At 44.4% G+C, this 12,414-nt stretch overlaps 1 protein-coding gene across 1 annotated transcript in view; it reads right to left on the bottom strand.

Moving 5' to 3' along the window:
- Window positions 1-12,414, bottom strand: part of LOC115208124 (phosphatidylinositol 4-phosphate 3-kinase C2 domain-containing subunit beta-like) — a 65,277-nt gene that overhangs the window by 31,866 nt on the left and 20,997 nt on the right. Inside the window, exons 3-11 of the mRNA XM_029775942.1 lie at window positions 12,252-12,352; window positions 11,668-11,828; window positions 10,540-10,660; window positions 8,094-8,205; window positions 7,887-7,966; window positions 7,282-7,345; window positions 6,934-7,080; window positions 6,692-6,725; window positions 3,515-3,710 (exon numbers count right to left, since the gene is read on the bottom strand). Of these exons, the coding sequence (XP_029631802.1) occupies window positions 3,515-3,710; window positions 6,692-6,725; window positions 6,934-7,080; window positions 7,282-7,345; window positions 7,887-7,966; window positions 8,094-8,205; window positions 10,540-10,660; window positions 11,668-11,828; window positions 12,252-12,352 (1,016 nt within the window). The remainder of the gene's footprint in view (window positions 1-3,514; window positions 3,711-6,691; window positions 6,726-6,933; window positions 7,081-7,281; window positions 7,346-7,886; window positions 7,967-8,093; window positions 8,206-10,539; window positions 10,661-11,667; window positions 11,829-12,251; window positions 12,353-12,414) is intronic.

Raw genomic sequence — 12,414 nt, 5'->3', positions numbered from 1 at the left:
CTGAGTGTACAAAACATTATGAACATTATGCTCTTTCCATGACAGACTGACCAGGTGAATCCAGGTGAAAGCTATGATACCTTATTGATGTCACTTGTTAAATCCACTTCAATCAGTGTAGATGAAGTGGAGGAGACAGGTTAAATAAGGATTTTTAAGCCTTGAGACAATTGAGACATGGATTGTGTGAAATCCAGAAGGTGAAAGGGCAAGACAAAAGATAGGTGCCAGGCGCACCACTTTGTGTCAAGAACTGCAAAACTGTTGGGTTTTTCACGCTCAACAGATTCCTGTGTGTATCAAGAATGGTCCACAACCCAAAGGACATCCAGCCAACTTGACACATCTGTGGGAAACAATGGCGTCAACATGGGCCAACATCCCTGTGGAACGCTTTCAACACCTTGTAGAGTCCATGCCCCAATAAATTGAGGCTGTTCTGATGGAAAAAGTGGGGGTGCAAGTTAATATTAGGAATGTGTTCTTTATTTTTTGTACACTCAGTGTATATGAGTATATGTGACATTTATAATATTCCATACTAATACTACAGGGATCATCAACTAGATTCAGGCGTGGACCGATTTTTTCTTGAGTGAATGGTCAGACGGCCAGAACAAATAATTACAAATAATTTGTTGACTGCAAATTGACAGCAAGAAGCCCAAACAGATACAATATTTGACTAAAATATAATCATTTCAAACATTGCTTACATTTGTATATGATCACATGTTTCTCTCTTATGTATGGAAACACTTGGGAACAGATTTACAAAATAAAAATACCTTGGAGCTGATTTCCTGGTGTTTTAAAAAGAAATTAAGTCCAACAGTGAAATGGGGGAAAAAAACAGAGGGGCCCAAATAAAAAAGAATAAAAACTATAAGTTAAAAATAAGTGGTACATGGTTACCAAACTGGCGGTCAGTGGGATGAACTTGGCCCGCAGGCTGCAAGTTGGGGAACCGTGTACCACTTTCTGACTTATAGTTACTATTATTTACAACGCTACTCCTCTTACACCGTTTAAGCTAACTTTAAAACGTGCAAACTGGTCTGATCTTGTGCTTGCATACAACATTTTGATACTATATATACTTTTTGAACTATTACACTTTTATTAAACTTCATCCACTTTCATGACATTTCTTCAACATTCTAAAGCTTCCATTGTGACATCATGACTTCCAATGTAACCTGGCGGGTAGGAGTGTTGGGCCAGTAACCGAAAGGTTGCTGGATCGAATCCCAGAGCTGACAAGGTCAAAATCTGTTGTTCTGCCCATGAGCAAGGCAGTTAACCCACTGTTCCCCGGGCACCGATGACGTAGATGTTGATTAAGGCAGTGCCACGCACCTCTCTGATTCAGGGGTTGGGTTAAATGCGGAAGACACATTTCAGTTGAACACATTCAGTTGTACAACTGACTAGGTATCCCCCTTTCCTATTCCATTCACTGTGGACGCAACAATACAAATATTTTTTACACAAATCAGCTACTTTGACCACTTTCCCAATAAGTTAGACCAAACTTTAGAGGGTATGACATATTGGTCTACTTACCTGTATTCAAATCTGGAATCAGAAGATAATTATCTGTTACCAATCAAAAGTTACAGCTGTTTGTCGGAGTTCAGGCTGACGAAAAGTAGCTAGCTAATGCCAGCTAACAGCTCTCTCATGTCTCATCATTGAGCAGCCCAAACGGAGCCATTGCTATGGATACCAATGCATTTCAATGGTAAACAAAAGAAAGAAAAGTGTTTGAACCTTTCACCGTTTAAGCTATGAACTCTAAACTAAAGTTGAGATGTATTAGACGTATTATTATTTAGATGTTCTTATATCAATTAATTACCCATCAGACTGAATAGTAATTAAAGGGTAATAACATTGGGTAATAATGCTACCATGTTATTTGTCTTACAGTGAAATAGAGTGCTATTGCTAGTTAAATCCCTATCTGAAAACCTTATCACTGCAGATGATATCAACCTCGTGTGGGAGATTATCAGATACTTTTGGTATCAATTATCAGTTTTTCCTGCACACACCTTTAGTGTCTTTCTAACACACACACACACACACACACACACACACACACACACACACACACACACACACACACACACACACACACACACACACACACACACACACACACACACACACAACACCGCCGCACAAGTGCCTAGCAACCAATCAGGGCTCGGCCCCACCCCTCGGGTCAGAGGTCAGGCAGGGTTCCCAGGCTGTCAATCACCCTTTGTCAAGAACCAATCACGTGCCAGCAACAGTTTCAGGGGAGACAAAGGAGACAGCAAACTGGGGTTCGGCGAGGGGAGTGGGGGTGGAGCAGTGGACCATTCACGTGATTGGAAGGGGGTGAGGGAGTGGCAGGGCCATTCCAATACACAGCAGTGGGGACAGGGGAAAGTGCAGAGACAGTGGTAGGGGCAATAAGGCTGTAGGGTGAAGATGGGGGAATGGTAGGGCAAGTGTATAGAATACATTGGATAGAATGTATGGGAATAGTGAGGTGGCAGTGCATCTGGCCCTGGTTATGGAGTTGTGCCAGGGGAGAAGAGGGGAGAGGAAAGAGCAGTTACTGAGAGAAGACATATGAATGGAGATTCAGGGGGAGGGTTTGGGCTGAGCTGAATACACAGGCCAATATAGAGGGAGCGATGGCATGGGAAAAAGGAGGGGAAACGTGGTAGGGGAGGGAAGAGAGGATAGGGAAGTAAAGGGAAGTGAAAATGGGGAGAAGGGTAAAGGGAGGGGAGGAAAAAGGGAATTAATAGTTTTTTTTGGGGGGGGGTGGCAGATGAGGCTGTTTCTCAGGGTTCTCTATGTATGCTGCTATGCTCCATAACACCATGTAATCCTCTTGGATTATACTGGGGAAATCCAGCCTGAACAGCTGGCCCCCAATTGTCATACTTGAGTAAAAGTAAAGATACCTTAATATAAAATGACTCAAGTAAAAGTGAAAGACACAGAGTAAAATACTACTTGAGTAAAAGTCTAAAAGTATTTAAATATGCTTAAATATTAAAAGTAAATGTCTTTTTTTTTTTATTGCTAAAATATACTTAAATATCAAAAGTAAAAGTATAAATAATTTCAAATTCCTTATATTAAGCAAACGAGATGACAATTTAATTTTTTATTTACGGACAGCTAGGGGCACACTCCAACACTCAGACATAATTTCCAAATGAAGCATGTGTGTTTACTGAGTCCGCCAGAACAGAGACAGTAGGTATGACCAGGGATGTTCTCTTGATAAGTGCGTGAATTGGACCAATTTCCTGTCCTGCTAAGCATTCAAAATGTAATGAGTACTTTTGGGAATGTATTGAAGTAAAAGTAGTCAAAAATATAAATAGCAAAGTAAAGTACAGATGCCCCCAAAAACTACTTAAGTAGTACTTTAAAGTATTTTTAGTACTTTACACTACTGGTTACGTGCGTATGTGCGTGCCTGAGTGTACAGTATGTGTTTTACCTGGCAGCCCATGTGATGGGGATGCGATGAGCAGCGTAGACGCTGAAAGACAGGACGTTGGTGATCAGGCCTGCTTCCTGTGTGGGTGCCGTGTGCCGGTTGCTCTGCACCGTGGTGTGGAAGTTAGCATTGAACGTGCTACAGTACAGCTCCACCAGATCCAAAATGGCTGCCGTCAGCTTCTCCACCACTTTCTCTACAAGGGGGAAGTAAACCATTTAGATTCACAAAGTATTCATTTAGCAGACGCTCTCTAAATGCATTCCATTAAAGAGGGCTAAACAACCACTTAACACAAGCTTTAAAAGTAAAACCTTAAATAATAAATGTTAGTAACAATCTGTGTGCAGAACATAGCATGTTTTAAAGATCTCTCCTGATTCACAACAGCTGTCGGTCAGTATTACTCGTTATCTAAGTAGAGTAGAGTCAGAGTAATACACAACACCAAGTCCATGCTCTTAGAGTTTATCGCCATGGTATCACCCTACTGCTAATCCTTGAGAGCTCTTTACTCCTACACTAATCCAATGACCTCTCATACAGTGTGTATTTGACCTCTTAATAGCCTTGTGTTTGTACACTACCAGAGGAGAGTCAAACATTAGTTCCATCATTCATAGGGCTCTGGTCCAAAAGTAGTGCACTATGTAGGGAATATGGACCCTAGTCAAAAGTAGTCCACTGTGTAGGGAATATGGGCCCTGGTCAAAGGTAGTGCACTGTGTAGGGAATAGGATGATATTTGGGATACAGACATGTCAACACAGCTCAGTTGCATGGGCTCCACTCTTTACATATGTCTCTCCATACATCCAGTGGAGCAGCTCAGCCCTATAGGGAAACAACATCCAACCTCTCGGAAATATTGCCCCTTTCTTTATGAGGGCAGACAGACGGATGGAGATGCAGATGGATGGAGGTGTTGGTTAGTGTATCTGTGTATCCTGTATAAAATTAGCCATCCTTCCTGTTTGTCGGAGTATAGCTGGGGGAGGTAGGGGGTTGTCTCAAATGGCACCCTATTCCCTATATAGTGCATTACCTTTGAACAGAGCACAATGGGCCCTGGTCAGAAGTAGTGCAATATAAAGGAAATGGGTTGCCATTTGGGACCCAGCCAGAGAAATCGGTAAAGAGGGACATCCGTGGCGTACGTCACAGCGAGTCAAGGACACTTCCGCTCTGACATGAGGTAGGGCTACTGTGACAGACCAGTGTGCCTGCTTAGCAGTGTAGCTTCTTCCCCATCTGGGTACACTGTCCGTACAACGGCTCAAACCAGGTTCCTACGCCACGCAAGCACACCTGACCGCCCGCTTCACAACGTACTTCATTCGGTGATATGAGTGGAGACATTTCAAGCTGTTGGGAGAGCTTAAGGTATGATCTTAAATGGATGGTTCACACAAATTACAAAAAAACATATTAGTTTCCTTACCCTATAATCAGTCTATGGACAAGGTATGAGAGCAATGCATGCTTTGGTTTAGTTTCCCTGGCACTGTTTCCACATGCTATTGTTTTGCAATTTGTGGCACAAATCCCATTAAAAAAAGATATATATACAGTTGAAGTCGGAAGTTTACATACACTTAGGTTGGAGTCATTAATAAAAAAAGTTTTTCAACCACTCCACAAATTTCTTGTTAACAAACTATAGTTTTGGCAAGTCAGTTAGGACATCTACTTTGTACTTTGGAGAAATGTCCTCTGGTCTGATGAAACAAAAATAGAACTGTTTGGCCATAATGACCATTGTTATGTTTGGAGGAAAAAGGGGGAGGCTTGCAAGCCGAAGAACACCATCCCAACCGTGAAGCACAGGGGTGGCAGTATCATGTTGTGGGGGTGCTTTGCTGCAGGAGGGACTGGTGCACTTCACAAAATAGATGGCATCATGAGGGAGGAAAATTATGTGGATATATTGAAGCAACATCTCAAGATATCAGTCAGGAAGTTAAAGCCTGGTCGCAAATGGGTCTCCAAATGGACAATGACCCCAAGCATACTTCCAAATTTGTGGCAAAATGGCTTAAGGACAACAAAGTCAAGGTATTGGAGTGGCCATCACAAAGCCCTGATCTCAATCCTATCAAAAATTTGTGGGCAGAACTGAAAAAGAGTGTGCGAGCAAGGAGGCTTATAAACCTGACTCAGTTACACCAGCTCTGTCAGGAGGATTGGGCCAAAATTCACCCAACTTATTGTGTGAAGCTTGTGGAAGGCTACCCGAAACGTTTGACACAAGTTAAACAATTTAAAGGCAATGCTACCAAATTCTAATTGAGTGTATGTAAACTTCTGATCCACTGGGAATGTGATGAAAGAAATAAAAGCTGAAATAAATCATTCTCTCTACTATTATTCTGACATTTCACAGTCTTAAAATAAACTGGTCATCTTAACTAACCTAAAACAGGGAATTTGTACTAGGATTAAATGTCAGGAATTGTGAAAAACTGAGTTTAAATGTATTTGGTTAAGGTGTATGTAAACTTCCGACTTCAACTGTATATCTAACCAGGCAAGTGAGTTAAGAACAAATTCTTATTTACAATGACGGCCTAGGAACAGTGGGTTAACTGCCGTGTTCAGGGGCAGAACGACAGATGTTTACCTTGTCAGCTCGGGGATTTGATCTAGCAACCTTCGGTTGCTGGCCCAACACTCTAACCACTAGGCTACCTGCCGCCCCCATTCAAGTCAAAGAACATATATCAGCATTTTTCGAGCATCATGAGAAATGCTAATATCGGTCCCATGACTTAAAACATTAGCATGCGCAAACAATGACAAGGAAACTAAACCAAAGTATGGATTGCAGTCATACATTGTCCATAAACTGCTTACACAGTAAGAAACCAATGTGTCATTTTATAATTTGGGTGAACTATCCCTTTAATTCTGTCACACTACTGTACAGACCTGTCCATCATCCCATGACCCTATAACCCGGCAATCCTCCTCTCCATCTGTAATCTTTCTCCCATCTACAGTATCATTTCATCTCCTTCTTTCCTCCCCGTCCTTACTTCCTCTTCTCTTTCCCGTCCTCTCTCTGTCTTCTTTCTCCTTCCTCTTCCCCTCCGTCTGTCCTGTCTATCATCCCCTACGCTACAGTATCTGTCTGTGTGTTATTCTGTGTTGTAGCACAGTAAGACATGAGGAACCTACCTCTGTTCTCTTTGATGGCCAGCAGTGACGGATCCTGTGAAGAGACGCACACAGTTACAGAACGCATTCAACAAATTGACTAACCTTGGTTCTGGAGTTACAGGAGTACAGAATAGTGTATGGGTAATGATTTTATGCCTGATCTAAGCTCAGTTTTGTTTTTTAACTCTCTGTGTCTAAAAGGTTAAATTAGAGCTGTGTCTAAATTTCTATCTGAAATGTGGCAGTGTGTGTGTGTTTACCTTCTGGACTCTAGGCTGCAGACGACAGGGGCATGCTGGGAGCTGGTTGAGGGCGGAAGTGATGTCAGGCGTTTCCACGGCAGCCAGCGAGCTGCAGAGAGCCTTCACTGATTGGACCAACCGTTCCACATGCAACACAAGCTCCACCTTCAGAGCGGAGAGGGAGAACGGAGCGATTTTAACCTCACACATACATTTTCAAAATAAAAGAGCCAAACATGTTTGCTTTCGTTTGTGTGTGTGTGTGTGTGTGAGACAGTGTGTGTGTGTGTACGTGCATGTGCATTTGTGTGTGTGTCCGTGCCTGCATGCGTATGCGTGTTTGTGTGCGCGTGTGTAGTAGGTTACCTCTGATAGTAGAAAGGACTCAGCCTCGTTGTGAAAGGTATCCAGGAGCAAAGTCAAAGCCTCTCTGTTCAAACACAAGTCAATATCAACAACACTAACCTGGTTTCTATCCAACCTTTGTATGAGAGGAAAGTGCATGTCAGAATTTGGAAACCTTCAAATTTATCTGTAAACTTTCCAAATGTCGACAAAACAAAATACGCTAGACGAGGTGGGATCTTTTTGAGTCGGTAAAACATTTATTATGCAACAAATGGCGGTGGAAACCCCTTATACGCAAATATTGATAAAATAACCATCACATCGACGAATGCTTGGAGTCACACTATGACATGTGTGGTCCTCCCATGAAAAAGTTGTTTTGATGTGCATTGCATCATTACGCACAGCCTTTAATCCGCAACAAGTCAATTTGATGGAAACACATTTCTGGTGGGAAAATGCGCATATTGTTTTTATGCGAATTTTAGAATATTCGCATGAAAATCTGTCACCAATTGGATGGAAACTAGCTACTATCAAGGGTATGAAAGTCCCAGCTTAAGGCCTTTAACTGCTTTCTAATGTAATTCGTGGTGTGAGAGATCTAGGCCCCTCCCCCTCACCTAGTAACGGTCTGTCTGATTGGACGTTCCTGCAGCAGAATGCCGTGGTTCATCGTAGAGGGCGTGTCATCATCATCCTCCTGTCAATCACAACATGACGACACGATGAGTGTGTGCGTACGATTGTCTGTGTGTGTGTGTGTCGTGGGCATGCGTGTTGTGTGCCGTGTGTGTGTGTGTCGTGTGTGTGGGCATGGGTGTGCACACCGTGCGGCCCAGTTCTGTGTTGACAGAGCCTCTCTTGGTAAGGAAGAGACGGATGTCCCAGTCAAACTTCAGACACAGCTGGATATACTCCAACTCTGCCAACGTCTGGGAACTGAGGGGAGAGAGGGAGAGAGATAGCATAAACCCTGCTACTGTCAAAGATGATGGATGAATTAAGATAGTTCACTCAGGCCATTTACCAATTAAAAAAATAAAATAATCGCAGTTCCTGTCTACTTAAGGGGGTGGCTCTCCCATAGATACCGATGCAAAAGCTGCTGGGTCCGGTCTAATTAGTTCATTTCCATTGAAACAGAAAGAAAGGAAGGCGTGGGCTGTCTCGTTTCCTCTTCCGTCTCTGCTACTGTCAAGCCCTGGGATTGACAAAGCTGTGTAACAAAACATGACCTCAGCACACAGAGGAAGTCCTAACCTATTTTACCAGCTGCAGGTTATCAGGGGAAAACTCACTTCCTGCTGCTGCTCAGCCATGTCCACACACGCACACGAACAAGGAAAATAAAAACAAATGGAAAGACAGACATACACACATATGTGCAGCTGCTCTGAGCTGGAAATAAAGACACACATGTGCACAGACTCACAAAACATGGTGCGCACACACACACACACACACACACACACACACACACACACACACACACACACACACACACACACACACACACGCTCAGATTCACTGGACCGGAATGGAGCTTACTGTAAAACACATTTAAACACTAGCTGGCTGTTTCTCTCTAGAGGAAGACTTTAGAGAAGAGTGGGAGGGAGTGTGTGTGTGTGTGTGTGTCAGGGTGCGTGTGGTTCGGGGATGAAAGGTCATGTTGGCCCACAACTGTGTGTGTGTGTGTGTGTATAGAATAGTCCGTTTTTACTGGGGAAATCCCCTGAGGTTTAGGTCGGCCCTCAGACATCAGCAGAGCTTGTTAAAAAACGGCCATAATTGAGGCCTTCAGTTATATGAGTGTGTATATCTGAACCACAAACCACACACACACTCCAGCTCTCTCTCAGTTTACCCCCAACTCACTGCCCTTTCTCGATAAAGCCTAAACGCATTCTTATAGCCTGGGCCACACACACACACACACGAACACACACACACATACACACAATTTACTATCCTTGTGGGGACCAAACAATTGATTCACATTCAAAATCATATTTTCTCTAACTCCTAACCCTTAACCCTAACCTTAAATCCTAACCTTAAATACTAACCCCAACCCTAAACCTAACCCCTAATTGTAACCCTAACCCTAGTTGTAACCCTAACCCTAAACCTAACCCCTAAGCCTAAAATAGCCTTTTTCCTTGTGGGGACCGGCAAAATGTCCCCACAATTTTCCTTTGTTTTACTAACCTTGTGAGGACGTCTGGTCCCCACAAGGATAGTAAAACCAAAAACACACACACATACAAAAACACAAGGTTGAGACATGCATACAGTACACACACAAACACATATGGCTGAGAGTACGAGTGTATAGCCAAGGTCTATGCGATTTTTCCAAGGCAAGGCTCTCCTCAGTTTATCTGAGGGGAATTGCTCTGGCTCTCAGTCTTATTGAACAGCTGTTTGTGTATTCACATGCGTGTGTGTGTGTGTGTGTGTGTGTGTGTGTGTGTGTGTGTGTGTGTGTGTGTGTGTGTGTGTGTGTGTGTGTGCGTGCGTGTACATGTGCTCTCTACCTCCCAGTCCCACCCTCTGGGCCCAACTAACATGGCTGGTGATGTGTTATGATTAGTTGGCTCTCTTCTACTCATTCCACCCTGTGCTTGGCCTGTTCCATGGAGGAGTGGGGGACGGGGGGGCACCATCGCTGCCGCAGCCCAGCCAGGGTGAGCTCTACTGGGCAGAGAGTGGGCAGACTGCCCCCTGGCACCCATCCACAATGGGGTGGGCGTGGAGCCCGGAGAGAGAGGGGGATGGGCAGGGAAGAAGGGAAAGAGAGGGAAGGCGTGGGAGGAGAGAAAGAGGGGAAGCAGCATAGTGTTATGGTGCCAATGGAGTGTGGACTGACAGGGCATGTGTATGTGTGGAGCTCATTCAGCAGTGAAGGAAATTAAAGGGATATGTCAGGATATTGGCAATGAGGCCCTTTATCTACTTCCCCACAGACAGATGAACTCGTGGACACCACTTCTACGTCTCTGTGTCCAGTATGAAGGAAGTTAGAGGTAGTTTCATGGAGCCAATGCTAATAAAATTGGTATCCACAACTTCATCAGACTCTGGGGAAGTTGATAAATGGGCCTCATTGCCAAAATCCCGAAGTATCCCTTTAAAAACACTCAAAAGCCAAATCCCAGCCGCCTCTTCCAGTATTCACACATATTGCAGACAGATGGGCGAGAGGAGTGGAGATACAGAGTGAGGGAGAAGAAGTTGAGGAGAGAAAGGGACGAGAGAAGTGCTCCTTACTTCTCTAGGAACTCAGCTTGACCGCAGACTTTGAGCAGGTAGTGGTCGACATCGATGTGGTCCAGGTCTTCATTAGCATAACACAACGTCTGGTAGATCAACAAGTCTACCGTAGATGACCCTTAGAGAGAGATGTGGGGAACAAAACGTAAATTACAGTACATGACAGTAGCAAAAACAGAGGAAGAGAGAGAGAGAGGGTAGATGGAAGAGTAAAGCGATAAAGAGACAGGGAGAGAGAGAGAGGTGGATGTGTGGGTGTGTATGGGTGGGTGGGTGTGTGGGTTCTTTGATTCAACCTCTCTGGACTGCGTCAGTGCACACCGACCCGACTATTCTATTGACAGGAAGAGTCACAGGGACAGATGTACTGGAAGAAATGATTCAGACTGACTGACTGCTGTGTTGTTGATTGCTGTAGTTTATCTCAAATTATCTTACAGAATGAATAAGAGGGAAACAACAACAGACAGAGTGGGGGGGGGGGGGGGGGAGAGAGACAGAGAGACAAAGACAGACAGAGATAGGGATAGAAAGAGTGATAGAAAGAGAGAGAGAATGGGGGGGGTCTCTGACTCTGTTTACTTGGCCAGTTCGATCTCTCTGAGTGAGAGCAAACATACTCTCTTCCGCCATCATGAGTCATGAGCAGACCTTACTGTACCCACAGCACATAGTCTCACACACACTAAGGGAGACGGGGTGAAGTAGAGAGAGAAACAGAGAGAGAGAGAAAGACGGGCAGAAAGAGAGGAGACCTTCATAGCATGAACAGTGATGTTTCCAAAGCGGTCTCTCCTTCCCCTTCCCTTTAAATCTCCCCCTCTTTCTCCCAGACCGAAGAATGAGGCCAGATTAGACAGTTGGTTGGCTGGGATCCGGTCAGTGTAATTCCGTTAAGGGAACTCCAACCACATGCTTTCCCTTATCCCCGACACTGGCCAAAACATTCACATTGGAAAACCACAGTGGCCTGGACAGGACTGAGTGAAGCAGACATGACATTCACTGAGGAATGTGTGTATGAAAATAGGGGTGAGTGATCTCTGTGCTGATGAACCTGCGGGGTGTGTGAGTGTGTGTGTGTGTGTGTGTGTGTGTAAGTGAGAGAGAGTATGTGCGTCTTACCATCACAGGTGAAGGTGAGTGGTTCTCTGATGTGGTCGCTGATGACCGTAACTTTGACGCTGACCCCTAACCCCTGTTGCAACTCTTCAGGCCCCACTGAAGGCGACCACACAAACCCAGAGTTCTTAGAGCGGTCGCTGCTTGGATACGCCGACCGCAACCTGAAAACAACACAACCACCATACAGGGATGGGTATTAAAAAGCAATAAATAGCTGGCTGTGAATTAACCAGAATAGAACCACAACACACAGTTATGGTTATAACTGCTTATAGTCAGCCTGACCACAATACAACCACAACAAAACCACAGCACAGGAATGGTTCTAAACAGCCTGACTGAGGGCGAGAGGGTCAATTTGGGTCCAATCACAAATCAACCCCTAAACCCTACGCCCAATGCACTTGTAGATATTTGAGAGGATCTGACAGGTGTGAACAATATGGTAACAGCTCCATCTTGCCCTCTGTAGGCTAGGTGGAAGTTTCACCATATGGTTCATACCAATCAAATCCTCTCAGATCTCCACAAGTGCATAGGGCGTTTGGCTTGGGGGTTGATTTGGGTTTGGGCCGTACACTTACACGTCGAGCATGTGACAGAAGGCGGCCACCTCCTCATCTCTTTCCTCTGACACCTGGAAGAGCTCATAGCCGAAACCATTAAGCCTGGGGCCCAGAGACACCTGCCAATCACACACAGACACGGGAACGATCAGTCACAGAACTGACTGTAACAGAGCATTCA

This window comes from Salmo trutta, chromosome 14 (genome assembly GCF_901001165.1).
Source record: "Salmo trutta chromosome 14, fSalTru1.1, whole genome shotgun sequence".
Classification (NCBI taxonomy): domain Eukaryota; kingdom Metazoa; phylum Chordata; class Actinopteri; order Salmoniformes; family Salmonidae; genus Salmo; species Salmo trutta.
This window is presented reverse-complemented; position numbering and strand designations above follow the sequence as displayed.